The sequence below is a fragment of the Falco peregrinus genome, chromosome 10 (assembly GCF_023634155.1).
Source record: "Falco peregrinus isolate bFalPer1 chromosome 10, bFalPer1.pri, whole genome shotgun sequence".
In the NCBI taxonomy this organism is placed as follows: domain Eukaryota; kingdom Metazoa; phylum Chordata; class Aves; order Falconiformes; family Falconidae; genus Falco; species Falco peregrinus.
In genome coordinates, this window is record NC_073730.1 from 9391105 (window position 1) to 9409171 (window position 18067).

Sequence of the window (18067 nt, forward strand, 5' to 3'; positions counted from 1 at the left end):
ATCTCTCCAATAACAGCTTTGAATAGTACTTATAAATTTAGAAAGTTATGATTCCTTGCGTAAAATGAGTAATACATTATGATCAGGCTTCTCCAAACCTAAAGCAGACTTTCTGAGAATCCACATTTAATTTGGGGACAGGAACATTAATCCTTTTCTCAAGTAAAAAACAAAGCAAACATAACAGAAGAGGAACTAGCGAACTTCACAGTACTTTACGATCACTCTCAATGCTAATTCTCCCGATGAGGTTTTAAGTGGTGTGCCCAGAATGTATAATTAGGGTAGCAGAGGGGTTGCTTTTTTGTATCACTTCATTCCTTTACACTCACTTCCTCCATTAGCAATACCTAGAAGCAGACCTGGCAATTGAATATCTCACAACATGCTTCTGAAAAGCACCTCCCCCACTGCCACTAAAATGCTGCTTCTAACACCCACTGCCTTACAAAGACACACTGGCATGAAAAGACAGTTGCAAAATTCTTTACCAAACTGTAGTGTCTTCCAGTAGTTTAATAAATTCACAGGTTTGAGGGTTTTTTTGTTTTGGTTTGGTTTTGTGGGGGTTTTTTTTATGGCAGCATGCAGACTGCTTATAGAGGAAGCCAATACAACGTTTACTGTTCCAAGCTAGAAACAGTCCCAAATCCCCCTTGCTGTTTTGGTAAGCGTAGAAGAAAGAAGAAAAAAAACCCTCCAATCGGAAAAAATTAAATCAGTATTCTGTTTCCACTGCGATATGCTAAGTTTGAAGTTTTTAATAGGTACTAGTTGGTCATTTACAGTATGGGTTTGCTCCTATGCTCAACTGTGAAAAACTAATTGACCTGAACTGCAAACTAGAGGGTTTTATTGAGGTTGTGAACAGGACAATCACGTCAGTCACTGCGCTAAAACATTTTCTGGCTTCTTATGGAAAAAAAATCTACAATCAACTCAGAATAACAACACCTCCCCGTAAAAAAAATAAGCCAGTTAAATCAAGGGCCTGCTAATCAGACTGATACTCTGCTCTTTCTTTGGGTTTGTCTGGTTTTTCTTTTTTAATACAGGACTCAGCCTTCAGTCAGGACAATTTTATGCTTCAAATGAAATGCAGCCATTTCCAAAGCTAACAGCTGGTTTTCGTTTAAGAAGAAAACTAATCTAGAAAGTTCCAGTGACACCTGTCCTCATAAATAACCAAGTGTTTTTCCTCCTCCTCACAAAGTGACACTTTTGATTTCCAGAGTTTTGAGCCGGGGCACCTGCTCTGTCAGACAGAGGCCCCGGACTTATTTTTCTCAGGGCTAACAGGCCAACCACCTTGTAACAGAACGGAAGGAACAAGAGCTCTGCCACATTTGGTACCTCACATCCAACCCAGTCACTTGTGCTGTCGGATGGTTCAAACAACAGTCCCCTGTGCAAAATGGGCAAGGAAACGTCACCCACCTGACAGTTCTTCCCAGTATAACCCAAAGGACATATACATCGGTATGTGCCCAGGCTGTCCACGCAGGAGCCTTTGTTCAAGCAAGGATGTGAATCGCACTCATTAATTTCCACGAGGCAGAAGGGTCCTGTAAACCCCACCGGACACTGGCAAGTGAAGGAATTGATCCCATCTACACAAGTACCTCCATTGAAACAGGAGCTGCAAGAGAGTGAGAACAAAGGTAAACTGAAACAAAATGCAGTTAACTCATATCCAAACAGCACGCAAACTTCACTGACACGAGAGAGAAAACCAGGTTACAGGATCTTCTGACCACTGGTAAGCTGCTGCTAATGAAGCACACACCAGGTAACAGCAATTCCAGGGGACTCCAGCTCACTGTCTTTTACCTTGGCAGGAGAAGAAAGTAAAGCAGGGTTCCAATGAGTTATTAGTGATGAAGGTAACTTAGTTAATGAAATTTTCCCAGCCTCAATGTGACCACAAACAGTACTGTACCAGGTAGGCGTGTGGCTTGCTCAAACTGATAAATTTTATACAAATTTTATTACAGATTACAATTGTATTACTAATTACGAGAAACAAAACAATTTGCCTTTTCTTTAAAGCTTCAAAGGAGTCACAGGTATATTTTCTCAAGGAAAAAGTCTGTGTAACATGCAAAACACAAGCATGTTCTTCATTGAAATTATGTGAAAGTATTGGTATTGCTAAATCCCTTCCTCCTCTTCTCATGAGAATCTTAACTCCTTGATTTGTAAAACTACTCAAACATGCCCTGACAGAATTCAGATCAAAGGAATTACCCCTCTCCCCCAATCTTCTGATCATAAGAAATTCTGCCAGATTAGGTGGCAGTGGAGAAGTGACTGGGAAAGTCAGAAGTGATGCCTCCTGCAAAACTGACTCCTTTTTCCTTCTGAAAAAATGTCTGCCAGGAAACTCCTGCTCCTCTGAAAATAACCCTAGATCAGACTCAATCAGCTTGATAAAGCACGCAAAATGTATTCATACTTGTTATCTGTTCTGCGCACTGTCAAAGATCCTGACTGTGATTACAGTAGAGATGTCAACATCAACCTATTTGTCAGAGATGCTCCTCTGCCTTGTGGGATGAATTCTGTTCTACACAGAGCAAAACCTGCTCTTTTACATTCATGGCAAAACAAGGAAAATAAGAGGAACTACCAATCACTTGGCATGTTTCACTGAAATCAGGTACCCATCTCCAAAAGAAGATGGCACTCTCTCATAGGCGGCTTCTCACACAAGACACGGAAGAATTATTTGAACCAAATTCAAATTAGCCAACCATCATGGCACTCTTAAGCATAGCTCAGTAAATTTTGGTTGAGAGGGTGTGACTGGTTTAGCTTGGCAGAGTGTTGAAAATTGCTACATCCTTCATTCATACCTGCAAGACTGGTTTCTGTCCTGGCCGATAATGAAAACAAAACCAGGATGAACCTCAAGGAAGAACCAGGTTCTGCTAAAACACCCAACATACTTCACTTGATTAAACAACTGGTGTGTAGATTAAACACACCCTCATCAGTGACGCAATCCTGTTCTTAAGTGAAAGATGTTAAAGTACTTCCTCCCCCACAAATGCTGTTTTATAAAAGAAAAGAATGATCTTTTCTTTGTGTGCAGAAAACGTATGAGAATACCAAGCGCTTTGCATTTAGGCACCTTATTTGTTTCTAGTAACTAGACTAGAACAGACTATTTTTTAATATTTTTTTTAACCACTTCAAGCTTTATTAGAAATCTGAGAATCTGAGGTTGCTTACATCAATCCTAGCAAAGCTTAAAATAAATACGCAGGCAGATGATGGATACACAGGGTTAACACTCAAAGAGCTTTTAAAACTACCAAGTGAACCCATTAATATAAGGACCAGCTGTTGAGCATTTTAACTCAGTTACACACTTTCCCCTTAGAATGACTCTAGGTTTTATCTCAACTCTGCTAAACCACATCCAATTTGTGAGTGTTAAAAGATCTCTGATGATTAAACCTTTCCAGTACAGAATTTGTGCGTTTATTGTTCCTCCTGGTAAGCTTCTTCATGTTATTTGCTGTCAATAACTCAGCTCAGGGCTAATTTATTTTTCCTGCCTAAGAGCTGGCCATTGATTCCATTTTTGCGGCTTTTGTATTTCTCAGCACAGTAACTGTTCATAACTGATCAACTATTTCCCCTCCCTTATATGATAATGGTCTTAAAAAAATATAAATCATTTCTCTTTTAATAAGCTAGCACCTGTTACTGTCTTAACATTTGTTAAACGCTGTCATATTCCTCCTATAATGGAACTAAGCTTCTAACTAGTCATGCAAACTGAAGACCAACTTTGAGAGGCAGCTGCCTTCCAGCTGGTATCCTGCACAAGGTAAGCAAGTTTTCTTTGCATGTCTCGGTGACAAAAGTCAGGAAAACAGATCCTCATCATTAGAAACTGCTTCTGAGTAGCACTGACTTCAAGCCACGAGCACACATCCTGTGACACCTTAGCACGGCAGCACAGTGAAGCTCTCTCACCTCTCAGTGCATTCATCGATGTTGTTCTCACAGTTGGTTCCCTCAAACCCAGGCTGGCACTTGCACGTGTAACTGTTGACGTAGTGGGTGCACGTGCCTCCGTTCCTGCACGGCTCGCTCAGACATTCATTGGTATCTGTTTGACATTTATCTCCGTGAAATCCAGGCAGGCAGATGCATGAGAAGGAGTTAATCCCATCCACACATGAAGCTCCATTTTGGCAGGGATCTGAGACAGAAGTATTACACCAAGTGTTAAAATGGGTAACAAAGGCCAGGCCTAGAGTAGTAGCTTTTATTTAGGAAAAAAGTATCACACAGCCCAGAGTGTGACAGACTACTGATGAGTTTTTCTGAGGCACTTTATGGAAGAGGTAATTGCAAAGCACTATCAATAATGAATTCACAAGAAGGTGTGGATCAAGACCAAGCTTCAGGGCTTAAAGGTTTCTCTGCCGGCATGTGTTCAACCAAAACCAACAAAACCAGACCCAAAGCCTCTTGGTTTAAAATTCAGACTCCGCTTTTTTGACAAATGCCTACTGATAAAACACAATACAAACAGCACAGCAAGGTTTCTTCTTCCTTACCAAATCTTACTCATAAAAGAACTTGGCCCATTCTCTCTTTTCCAGACACTGCTCAACACACGAGAGAACTTCGGTGCTTAATTTTAAGCATGAAAGTAGTCCAGTCAAATAAAACATGTATGGGTATAATAGTGTATATATGAGCACTTATCATTATTGGGCATTTGGCATTTTTCCCAGTATCAAAGACTGACTGGGGAAAGGCTGGCAGAAAAGCTCATAAATTCATACACCACCTTGGATTCTCCTCACCTCTGCATTTCTTGAAATTTTCTTTATCCCTACCATGGTCTTGCTACTTGCATATCACCATTTTTTGGTCTAAGGCATCCCCTGTTAGTGTATTCCTTCTATTTCCACAAGTACCAATCTGCCTGAAAGGTCTCTGCCATTCAGTAGTTTCTTCCTGCTTTACTCCTTCCACTTTCGGACTGAAGACCCACATTCCCCTGTCAGATACTGCCTCTGAAGCCAGACATCTTTTCTACTCTGCATTCCCTAGACCAAAAGCCTACATATATGAAGGCAGAGAGGGAAACTGGGAGGGGGGAGGGAAAGGGGAGACAGGAAGGGGGGTGAAAAAAAGGTTACAGAGCAGGTTTTTTTTAATCTGTAACTAACTTAAGATACTACTAAAATACAAACTTGAAAATGCAAATAGACTCCACCAAAAATTCACAGTTCAGTACAAGATCATTTTGTTCACTGGTAAATGAAGAAAACAGATGTGAAAGGTAATTAAAGCTCATTTAATGACTGAGAAATATGCTCACATGATAAAAATCTGGGTTATAAGAGACACACCTGCATCCATTTAGAGGTCATTTGACTACTGCAGAGAAAAAGCACATTCAAAGTGAGACCCCTGGCAGCTAAAAAATGTTGTCTCTATGGCATTCAGCCATTCATGACTGAAGCCAAAAGCTGCACATTAATTTTCTGTGCCACACATTTACTGACAGAAAAAGGAGACTCGAGTTATCAACTTTTCAATAAGTTCTTGTTGTTGGAGGGTTTGTTTGCTTCATAGATTAAAGACATTTAGCTCAAGCCATGGAAGGTTTTTGTTATGCTAAATGAAATCAGCTGTAGCAGTAATTTGAAATTCTTCTTCAACCTCATGGGTGTGCTGCCTAACAGACAACATAGGATGAATCTCACAGCTCTCAGAACACTTAGGAAGAGAGAGAGATTTCCCAGCTGTTCAAGAGAGAAAAACGAACACTTTAAAAACATTTTTATCTTCAGACACCCACGTAAAACCTAACAAGACAAGCAATAATTTTGTTGGCTTCAGTAAGCAAAGCTTTGGGTCAATGCACTGTGACATTTTTTGTACTGTACCTGTTTGCTCAGAAAGAGGCAATCAAAAGCTCAGGCTGAGCCAAATGCCTTAGAAGTTCTTTCGGCAGTGCTGCTTCGGAGTCTCCCACGCTTAACTTTTGCTAATAGACTTGTTTGGATCCTTCTCTACAGCAGTCATAAATTTAAATATTTTTAAATGCAAGCACAATTCTCTAAATTCTTACCTAAAGTAATTTAAGACTTTGGTTTGTTTTTATGCTTTTCTAAAAAAATCCAGAGGTTTGGTTTGGGGGATTTTGGGGAGCTTTTTGTTTTGTTTTTCTTTAAGAGCCAGCCAATTAAAAAATTACAACACCATGATCTCCCTCAAGGTTTGCTAAAGCACTGTTCAAATAGTAACACATGAACTTTTAAAACACATGAGACTCAAATTTTTATCTGATGATGATACAGAATGTGCCCAGCAAGAAAAAGCAGCTACTATATATTTGGTTTGCCTTGTAAACAACAGTGTCAGGGGCATGAGGTTAACATTGCTTTCTTGTAATTTAAACTGTTTCAGTACTCATCGGTGTACGGGCTATCCTGCAACCGATACCTATTCTGGAACAGAGGCCTTACTGCTGCTTAATTTGCTTTCAAATATGGATTAACTCAAACAGCAACAGGACCCACTCTTTCCAGAACATTGATGTCAGACAGAAACAGTTCAGGAAAGACTGCTATACTCCAGATTCCCACCACACCTCAATCAAGTTGAAATACAGGTAAGCCCTGCAGTGTTACTTTAACTTGGTGTATTAAAATTTCAGGCAAATATAATTCTTCATTTAACAGTGCTCCTTATTGAAGTATGTAAACTCTAGGACCTTTTCAAGTTAAGAATCTGGGAACAACTCCTGCTATCAGGACACTGGTCTGTTTCTAGCAGCTGAATGTAATGGGTTTTGACTGCCTCAAACATGCAAGTCTTTCAAAGCTGAGGTTTGGTGGGGTTTTTTTTCTTTTTGATAAGTGATTATAAAAGAACCTTCAGCATCTGTCAACAGCAGTCACCAATAGCACAGCAGAATTATTTCTAGGAAAAACTGGAACCCAGAGAACAATCTGCTGATACTCACTTGAAAGGCAGTCATCAATGTTACTGTCACAGTCTCCTCCAGTGAAGCCTGGCCGACATTCACACAGGTAACTGCCTTGAATATTATGGCACAGAGCATGATTTTTGCAGGGCTTGGAGAGACATTCATCAATATCCACTGTACACCTCTCCCCTGAAACATGGAGAGTCCAAGCGTTAGACTCCTCATAAGGCAATGGTCAAAAGGCTCAATGCCAATTTTGCTCAGTGTTGAAAGTACAGTGTTCCCCATCCCCGTTACCTTCCCAGCCAGGGGCACACTGGCAGGTGTAGCCTTCGGAGTCAGGAGATTCTTGGCAGATTCCCGAGTTCTCACAAGGATCAGGGGAACAAGGAGCAACCACTACCTGGCAGTTCACTCCTAGAAAGCAGAAAGGGAAAAAGGAGAGTATGCCGCTAAGAGCTTGGTGCTTCTTGGAAGAACGAATAAAGACATTGTAGATTGTAACTTGCATGATCATCCTACACAGCAGTGGACAGTATTTCTGTATTTGAAAAATCTCAATGGAAGGAAAAGGAGACTGAAGCACTCCTCATCGGCTCAGTGGGCGCAAGCAGACAGCAGCCATGGTAATTCCAAATTTAATGCCCCTTCAATTCCCACTGCCTTTATATAATCTCAGTCTAACTTTCTTACAAAGAAAATTAAGATGAGCTGTCATCAGGAGTTTTCTTAATGAGTCCAAACAAGATTAGATATGGTCTTATTAAATATTCTGCTGCTGTATCATGTCTACATTAACTGACTGCAATTTAACTTCATACAAACATGGCATTTCCCCTTTTGATTCCTATTTCCAGGAAGTTTAATGAAATGATTAAAATGGCACTAAGGGTGCAATGAAGTGGAAAGGAAAAAAGAGAATAGAAACTTCTGCCTGAATTTTCACCTTTGAATCCTTTCCTACAGGAACATCTATATCCATTCAACAGATCCTCACAAGTTCCTCCGTTCTGGCATGGGTTCGATTTGCATTCATTCCCTTCTGTTGAACAGTAATCTCCTATCCAGCCTGGGTCGCAGACACACTTGTACCTTTAAAGGCAAAACCAGCAGTAACTTTAGAGCATTCCAAAATAAATCATCTACCAATTTCTCCTGCAGATTAGTTTTGAAGAGGAAGGCAGTAGACCTTTCTTTAAGAGAGCCCTAAGTTACATTTAGATTGCCTACCCCAGCTGTATAGTTTTGAAAACACTGAAAATAAACCCTCTCTTAAAACCACACTTCCCTCCCTTACAGTTTTCACAAAGTGCTCAGTCAACCAGCAATATGTTTCTGCTTTGATAAGACCACCTCAACACATTTAAACAAAGACAGGGGAAAAAAAAAAAAAAAAAAGATTAAAAGAAGTGGAGAGGAACAATAGGTTCCAAAGATAACTAGACTGATTTAATACAAAGCAGTGGTTACAAATGAAAACAGCTGGCTGGGAGCAGGAGCAATCTTCTCCATCGTGTTTCAAAATCTGAAGTGGAGCAGCACTCCACCCATATGACGTAGAACCAAGGACTTGGTGAATCACCCCAGACTCAGGCCACACCACACACACTGGTCTCCCTCTCTCTCATGCAAGCAAGACTTATTTTATCTGGCACCGAGCAAAACGTGTACACGGGCACAAATATGACTGCAGGTGACATGACAGGCAAGATGAACCAAAACATTTGTTTTCCAAGCTTACGCAGAGGCTGAATTAGCAAGAAAGGCAGCCTTCCTGCCAGCTCCAGGGAAAGTGCTGAATCCTGCCCCACAGAGCTATCCACAGTGGTAAATCACTTCCTTGCCCAAGTGCCGACAGCACGTTCCAGGGCACAGCACACATCTGGGAGGCACTGTTATTCGATGCACAGTTGAGAAGTTCCACAAACACAAGCCCTACCTCCCCAAACCTGTTGACTCCACAGGCCCTGCACTTAATACCAAAAGGAGGTCTGATTCAGGCCTCCCAAAATCAGCATTTGGTCTTCCTGGATGGAAAGATTCAGAAGCAACCACTGCCATCAAAAGAGCCAGAACGGGCTTTCCTGTTTTCTCTCAGGCATCCAACAATGTGACTAAAGCTGGACAAAGTGTTTAAGTCAAATATTGCTTTATCTCCTAGTGTCAAAAGTTGTCTGCCTGTTCCTTAATACATAGTATTTGGGTAGCAAGAACAGCACTAGCCAACAAAGACAGTCTCCATGCTCAACATTTTAGAGTTTGATGGAACAGTAGCTGCTGCTCCCCAAAGGTTCAATTTGGAACCACTTCTTTATTTCAATTGCATTCACTCTACTCACTTGAGCTGCCAAACCCTGCCTTTAGACGATGGCAGTCCACCCTGCACTACACACCCATGCAAAGCTAGCAAAGAATACAATGCAGGACAGAAAACCCTATGTTGAAACAGCAGACTGCAGCTAGTGACTAAATATCTACCCCTTACTGTGATTATGTCATGGGCAGCAGATAGGTCTGGATCCTAATCTGAGAAATTAAAAGAAAAACCAGAAACCTCAAGCCAAGTTGGAACTCCAGGCAAAGCAAGAAAAAAAAAGTATAGAAGGTAGCAGGCAAGTTTAACGTGACAAGAAGTACTTACCCACTAGTGATATGTGTGCAGTTGCCATGTACACAGGGATTACTAAGACAACCATCTGCCTGTGACTGACAGTGAGGATGATGGTAACCTTCAGGACATACACACCGAAAGCCGTTGACTTCATTTAGACATGTTCCACCATTATGACAGGGGTTAGATGTGCATTCATCAATGTCCACGTTACAACGTGGGCCTAGAAAAAAATCCAATACTTATTAAGTAGTATTTCTTATAAGAGCATCTGCTTTGTGTGTCTGTGAGAACATGCCCTGAGACACAACTCAGAAAAGCCAATGCAGTGGGACAGAGCTTGCATGCCTCTGTGCTTTAACAGAAGTCAAGAGAAGCATTTTTGAAAGATGCAGCACTTTTCTGTGCCTAGAAACCACTCAACAAGTATTTACAAACCATTCAAGAATCTCAACAGAATTCCACTAAAAAACACTGGTTAATACTGATTAGGGAGGCAAAAATCACTCAGCTGTGTCATGCTTGGAACAAACCCCTTGAGCTCCACTTGTCATAGTCCTGCTCTCTGCTTTGAAAGCACCTATCCTTTGAACAACCAACACTGCCATACTGTCTGCAGTAAATATAGCTCTTGTGGTTTATTGCGCAAAAGGGACTTTAAAAAACACCATTTCCTGTTTTGCCTGCCTCTAATTACAACTGCAAGATCCTTGAAGTAGCAACTGTTAGATCTTGTGAGGTTGGAAAGCTAAATGAAGTGAATTTTGCAGTACACTGAAAGCATTTTTAACACAAGGGAAGGACAAAGTAATGAGATTCCATGAAAGCCAGCTCTTTAGATCCTGGAATATGACAATTCATCATATTACTGAATTATTTTAATAGTGTTAACGGTAGAGAATCTGTCCAGTGGGATAACAAATATGGTAGGCCAGCGACAAAGAAGCCTGAAAGGCAAGAGTGATCAAGGTCATCTTCTTCCTGTCCTGAAGGCTAGAAGGTATGACCATGCCAGAGCCAAAGGATGAAAGGAGCATCAAAAGTCTAGAAAGATGCCAAGAGAAAAGCACATGGAACCTTTTAGTGCTATTTCTAGTGCATTTCAGATCAATTCTGATTAGAATCATTCAATAATAAACAGTAACAAACGTGATGAGAAAAATCTTATAAACAGTACCAACCGCCTTACAACAATCATTTTATGAGCACATTACCTTACATGGCTCAGAACGTATTAAGTCCCTTATAAACAGCGTTGAGATGTGCTTTAGTCATCAGAAATAGTCCTGATGTTCTAAGCACGGATTCAAAAGTGTCTAAAAGCTTCTTTTTTCAGCCTTACTGTATTAGGTAAGTTTTTGTAATTTCAAGGGAAACAGAACAGACCACGCCGTGAAAGAGAAGTACTGAAAAAAGCAGGTGGTTCAGTTGGAGACTTCAGAGTGGAGAGCAGCTGATTACAACACTGAGTTAATGCTTTGCTTTCACAGAAAGAAATACTGTTCATGGTCAAAGCCCAAGGTATTGTCTAATCAAACACCTTGCCATATTGTCCACAACCTCTCTGGCCCTGAAAAGAAGCTGTAAATAATAAACCAAAGTCACATGGGTTTATTTGTTATAAACCCAAGAACCATGAATTGGATATAATTACCTAACAAGAATGGTATTTCACAGCGCAGGTTAGGCCATTTTTCTGCTCTGTAAAACTTGCTGTAATGTAAGATGCTGAGATTCAAAGATTAGAAGAATCTACCGAGATACTAACCGAATCCCTTGCAGTCAGTATGCAAAGAACAGCTTCCTTAAGTTACCTGGATAACTATATTCAAAGCAACTCAAAGCTAATTGGTAGCTGACTTTACCTGTAAATCCAGGTTTGCAAGCACAATTGTAGCGATTAATGCCATCAATACAGTCCCCATGAATGCATGGGTTACTTGCACAGTCATCAAAGTTATTTTCACAGTTCACCCCTGGAAAAAAAAGATAGAGGAATAAGGGTCCAAATCTTACAAAGACGACAAGAAAACTGTTTCCCAGAAATAGCCAAATTAAGAATCCCACCTGCTTCAAAGTTACACGTGCACTGGGACGCCTCAAACAGGGGATGGTGCAGAAGCACTGCGACACCAAGGAATGTCACCTGAGTTACTGGGTGCCGACTATGACCCTGAACTTGTACTACATGTTTAAACAAAAGAGTAAACCATTTTGAATACCATACCTATTTTTTGCTTGAATTTAGGAGTAAAGAGGAGGTAAATTGTTCCAAGGCCAGATGCAGTAGCAGTGAGGGTTAGGTAATCCACATAAACACATCAAAATTCAGCAAGGAAAAGTAATATAAAAATGATACACTCATACCATAAGCTTATCTCTGTATGCAAATCAGAGCACATGTAAGAAATAATTAAATGCTTGAATTCTGCTAGAATCCAATCCTTCCACTTGTGGTTTATGTACCTGAAGTGCCCAGCAAACAGTTGCACTGGTAGCCATTCACCAAATCAATGCAGCGCCCCTGATGGAGGCAGGGATTGCTGTGGCATTCATCTATCTGCTCGCTGCATATGGCACCCATGTAGCCAGGATTGCATATACATGTGTATGAATCAATTCCATCTTGACATTCCCCATGGTGGCAAGGATCCGGATCACAGTTGTTGATATTCTCCTCACACAGAAGGCCAGTAAAACCTAAGGAAAAATGATGAATTGGAGTAATTAAGAAGGCAACTGGTATGATGCTGCAGTGAATATAATGCAAATATAGGAAGAATCATATTAAGAATCGGCAAAGTGGCAGACAGCACAGAGGGTAACAGGGCATCTCAACTGCTGCCCATTTTCCAGCCCTGGAAAACAACACTCCTCCACTGTTCACAGCATTACAGAACAACATCTTGCATGGAGAATCCTGGCATTGGAAGTGGTTACCTTCAGTTTACTCAGAACAGTAGCAATGAGAGGAAACATGTAAATCTCCATGAGAAATATTTACGTGCATCAGTATAAACTATCTGAAGGCACTCCCCTGTCATTATTTCCTCTACACAATACCAGGAGGGTTGACTTTTTTAGACTGAGGAATTACTGCAAAGATGCTGCAGAAACCTTCCCAAGGGAACTCCCTCGGCTCACGGCAAAGCCCCTGCAGCTCCACTTATTAAAAACTTTCTTGCCCCTTTCACTGGGAAACCTTTCAGTAACTCAGATCAAGCACCAACTGCAAATTTATGAAAGACTGCATGCAACCTCTTTGGTTAGGAGCAATGAAACAAGCGGCAATCTGGCCTGTTTCATTCTGCTTCAGCTGGGAAACATCCTGAGCAACAGAGAAGGACAGAACCTATTCACCAGAAGGGCTAAAACAATGGTTCAGGAAGCTAAGAGCAGCAAACAACTCCCGCAAGAGCCCTGTTTTCCGTGATGGAGCAGAGCTAAATGAAGCAGGGACAATTTAAAATAAACAGTTTTCAGAGACAAGGTTTTGGAGCAACAGCTCACACTGCCTTCCAGCAGCTGAAGATTAGGAAGGTAGAACTTCAAATTTCAGACACCAATTGGAGAATGATACAAACCAAGCTGCAGGGAATTTCAACAGCTGAAGAGCGATTCTCACCTGAGTATTTTAAGTGGATAACAGGCTCCCCATTTTTCATACAGGTTTGTGGTTATTTCTGTGGTCAAACATACCAGGTGACGGCTAAAATTTCCAAGTTCTGCGAACGTATGCATGGATGAATGGGTGTGGAAGCAGGTGGGGAGAGGGAAGGGAAGCTAGTTAGAGAGATGGATATAAAAAGATGTTAGGGAAGGAGGAAAAACAAACCGATAAGAGGACGAACAGTGGCAAAACAAAACAAAAACAACAAAAAAAAAAGAGAACAGAGGCAAATAAAAGAGGGAAGACCTAAGACAACTCAAGAAAAGAAAAGCCATGATCTACCACTGGGAAGGAGAAGTGGAATAATGCCAGAAGGGAAAGAAAAGACAAAAAGCAAGCAGTAAATAGAGCTATCTGTACAGCAATTGGCCAAACATTTTGCAGTTTTCAATCACTTCGGCAGCTGGCGATTACCATTCAGGGAACACATACACTCATAATATGAGATTAATAGAGGAAGAACATACTCAAACATCATTTTCCAGTAAACTGACCTGCCCCAATGATGAATTCCACATTTCAGTCTTACAGAAGGCTGTCAATATTAAATATAATACTTAGCATACATTCGTTCAAAAAATTATTACCTTGCCTCCTATTGTAGCTCAACTGAACCACTTAAAGATCAGATGTATTTCTCAATCTCTTAACTGAACACACCTTACTGAGATATAATTTCCCTCTTTGCAGACAAGAGTTAGACTAGAAAAAAACCCACCTGAATATAGAACATAAGAATATCTCAGACAGGATGGAAAAAAACCCTAGGACAGGGTCCCTCTTTCATTTTCAGCCAAAGTACTAACTAAGGATTTTACCAAGACTTGCCGCTTCAGTAACAAACATTTGGTTGCTTTCGGTCTGTTCCTTGAAAACGCTCCGTAAGTCACTGTGCCTTCATGGAAGCAGCAGTCTTCCCTCCCCATCTGGGACACCCAGGCTTTCTGTACTGAGGCGGTTGCAGCAGCTCAGTGCGCAAAGGCAGAACATGCTCGTCAAGGTGCAGCTCTCCACACTGTCCTCCGCTACACAGCCCAAACCCTCCCAGGCCTGACAAACACGGCACTCTCAACGAATGAAAGCAACCAGACTACACACCAACCTGAAAAAAGGCTTTCAAAGATAAGTTTCCAAGTTTGGAGAGGCTTTGAGCTTTTTCTTCTTTTTGCAAGTGCCAGCTTATTCTGTCACATGCAGTAACCAAAAGGAGAATTCTAACAATAACTATTCCTTTCCTGATCAGAACTACTGCATTCCCCTACTTTCAACAAATTCATTGTTTCTTCAGGCACGTTGGGGAAGGGGGAGAGGGGGTGTGTGAAAAGACTGGAGAAGAATTTTTAGGCTAATCTCTGCTCTATTCTGTACAGTGCAGAATATATTAGTGAAGTCAAATGTGCCTTAACAATTTGATTACTAGAATGATCCAAAATGAGGAAAATTGCACATCAGCCTAGCCAATCTAAGAGCACTTATCCAGGACAAAGGTGGCTCCAGGAATTTTTCAGCTTTTTCTCTAATGGAAGAGCTAAAGCCAATGCATTCGACAACTGAATCTGCATCACAAGCATCAGGCACCATTAACTGAAAGCAACCAAAAGTTGTTCCTTGCTGATAATTAGACTGTAACAGCTCTGAACCCTCTTATTTAACCAGATGGAAAAATTAAGATAAAAATATATCTACAGCACTCCTAGAGGTCTGAAGATAAGAAAATCCCATAAATAAACCTGATGCTTTTGGATGTGTAATTAACCAAGCAGTAAATGAATTTAATGCATTCAAAAAAAACCACCTCGGTTCCATCCACAGCTCTGTCAAAATTTCTGTATGATGCTTGACAAGTCATTTTAACTACATTCTGGCAGGCAGCTGCTGTGTGGTATTTCTTCCAATGGACGCAATTTTTACTGCATTTCAATCTCTACTTTTGACATAAAATAGCCTGATGCAAAAGAAATAGCACTGCTCTGTCCATCTCTTGTTCTTCAACCGTGTACTACATAATCCGACTTGGAAGAAAGAAAGGTAAGCCACAGATAAAAGGCTTCACACTGCTGTTTTTTCACTCATGGATTCCACAGTCAATACAAAAGAAGCTGTCACCTTCTGGGAAGCAAGAGATGGGGCTGAAAGAGGGAGGCCAGAACTCCCATCAACTGTGAACTTACTGCTGTCAGAAGTGAAAGGCTTTCTTTACTTAAATACTATTCTCTGCTGCAAAGGAGTAGACAAAGCTTCGCAACAAACAAGCAGTATTTCAGAGAAAGAAAGAAAGAATGCTGACACTTCTTTGGCCACCCCTTTACGTATTTAGGTTACACACAATCTCCAGGGGCTCTGAACACCAGACTAACCTGTGGCACACTGGCACTCATAACCATTGGGATGGTCAATACATTTGGCTCCGTTAAGACACGGTGTGCTGGAGCAGTCGTCTATATCAATCTGGCACACAGCACCACTGAATCCTGAAAGGTAGAAAAAAGATGAAAATCCAGAAGTAATTTGAGGAAGTTAATCTAAACAGCTGCGCCGCCAGGAATTATTAGCAAATCTTTAAAACCACCCAAGTATAAGCCCAGTAAATCTAAACTCAATTGCATCATTGTGCACACACACCACACCTTGGGTGGATTGGTTCCTCATCCAAACCACCAGCCAAAACATAGTTTCTAGCCTCTAGGTCAAAGGAGCCTCTGCTTGAAAACTGAGATGGCCAAGTCAATCAGAAATAAAGCAGACAGAGCACAAGTGGTGTCAACCACTGGACAGCAGGCCTGTCTATAAAACTGAGAGGCCACCAATAAAAACTTTCAAGTAATCAAAGCAAGTAACTTAAAATGGAACAACAATGCATACATCACTAGAACCTTTAGACTAGAATTACTACACCAGTGTGGAATGTGGTACAATACAGCACTGTATCTTTCAATATACTTCTTGAAATAGTTAACAAACTATCAACAGGTTATATCAAGATGATGCGGAGCCTTAGGCACCTCAAGCGAAAAACCAAAAAATTTCAGGAATGTTTCTTGGCAGGAGAAGCCAGAACATCATTAACAAGGGATGAAGAGCAGGCTTCTGTCAAATATATTCAGAACCCAAAACTTTTTATAAGCCATCAGGAAAACAAGTGGTATTTACCCTACAGCTAACATTGAATCCTCCGCTCAGCATTCATCCTTTTCTAAAGTGAAGACCCAATCCACCTCCCTCATGGTGCAAGCAACATCAACTATACTGATGCAAAAATGGCTTCTGCCTAAAAACTTCAGAAAAAGACAAAAAGCATGCAGAGGCTCTGATATTTAAAACGTATTTGGGATTACACATCTATTATCTCATTATGATATTCACAATAAGAGAAATTCATGCTGCCAGCTACTCTTTGAGACACCCAACTGTATGTTTCTCAACACTTGGGCAGTTACAGGCACACTATTATTGCAACCAATACATGTCTATTCTTATTTATCAGTGATTGCAACTCACTCATTCAAGCAGATGCTGCACCACGACAACAGAAACTCACAAGAAACATACCACCTGCAATCTCTCACTGGTTATGCAATTCTTCCTAAGGTAAAGCAGGAAAAGCTTCCAGAAATATGTACTTACCAGGAGGACAGACACAGAGAAAGCGGTTGACTTTATCAAGACACTCTCCATTGTTCACACAGGGATTACTTAGACACTCATCAATATCTTCTTCACAGTGTATACCTTTAAAACCTGTTTACCAAAAAAAAAAAAAAAAAAAAAAGTGAATGAAGGCCTTAAGAAAGTGCCCTTGAAAGTCTAACTCCTCTTACATCAGCGCTGAAAGTCTAAGCCTGGTTTCACTGCAAGTTTGCAGCTTGGACAGAACCTACAAGGTAAGAATATATACCAGAGGTTAAAAAGGGACGCTGAATGTATATTTTTCACCGTTGCTGAACATGCTCACTTCATCAGCAGTAACAGGAGAAGTCTGTGCTCAATTCCCATCTAATGTTTTCATCCAGTTGGTGAGAAGGGTTATGTTTTAACACTTTGAAAGATACCAATATATTTGTATGTGCGCCAATATACGGTAAAAGGTGAAGAAACAAACACACAGATATTTTTAGCTTAAGGCTTTTTAGCCAATGTCAGAGTAAAAGAAAAACACTAAGAAGGGTGAAATACTTGGGAGTAGAGTTCCACCTTTCAAAACAGATTAGGTATCAATTAAAAACTCATTCCAGCTTTCCTGGTACCAGCTGATCACCTGCAGGGGTCACAATTCTTTCATTGTACTTCGTAAGGGTGTGCAACCAGCTACTTGCACACTTTTCTTTTTTTACCACTTTCTATTAGAAAGTGAAATAGGCTACAGAGGTCATTGGTATGCTGGACATGTAAGCTTCACAAGCACGATTTCACAGAACCACAGGATGGTCAGGGTTGGAAGGCACCTCTGGAGACCATCTAGTCCAGGGGTCCTCAAACTTTTTAACCAGGGGGCCGGCGCGCGGATGAAGTGGCAGGCAGTCATCTGCGGCTGCTTGGTTTCCCCCCCCAACCCCTAGCGGGGGAGGGGTGGGCGGGCGGTTTCTGTAAATACCGGGGGCCAGATTGAGGACCCTGGGGGGCCGTATCCAGTCCGTGGACCGTAGTTTGAGGACCCCTGGCCAACCCCCACTAAAGCAGGGTCTTCTCCAGCAAGGCTGCATGGAGTCACATCCAGGCAGGTTTGAGTGCCTCCAGAGAAGGAGACCCCATGGCCTGTCTGGGCAGCCAGTGCCAGGGCTCCGTCACCCTCAAGGTGAAGAAGTTCTTCCTCTTATTCAGA

General features: G+C 41.2%; 1 protein-coding gene across 1 annotated transcript in view; it reads right to left on the bottom strand.

The window, feature by feature from the left end:
* Positions 1-18067, bottom strand: part of NOTCH2 (notch receptor 2) — an 88205-nt gene that overhangs the window by 24015 nt on the left and 46123 nt on the right. Inside the window, 10 exon segments of the mRNA XM_055815067.1 lie at positions 1438-1639; positions 3988-4216; positions 7004-7156; positions 7265-7384; positions 7914-8059; positions 9609-9801; positions 11444-11554; positions 12045-12278; positions 15606-15719; positions 16873-16986. Coding sequence (XP_055671042.1) covers positions 1438-1639; positions 3988-4216; positions 7004-7156; positions 7265-7384; positions 7914-8059; positions 9609-9801; positions 11444-11554; positions 12045-12278; positions 15606-15719; positions 16873-16986 — 1616 coding nt within the window.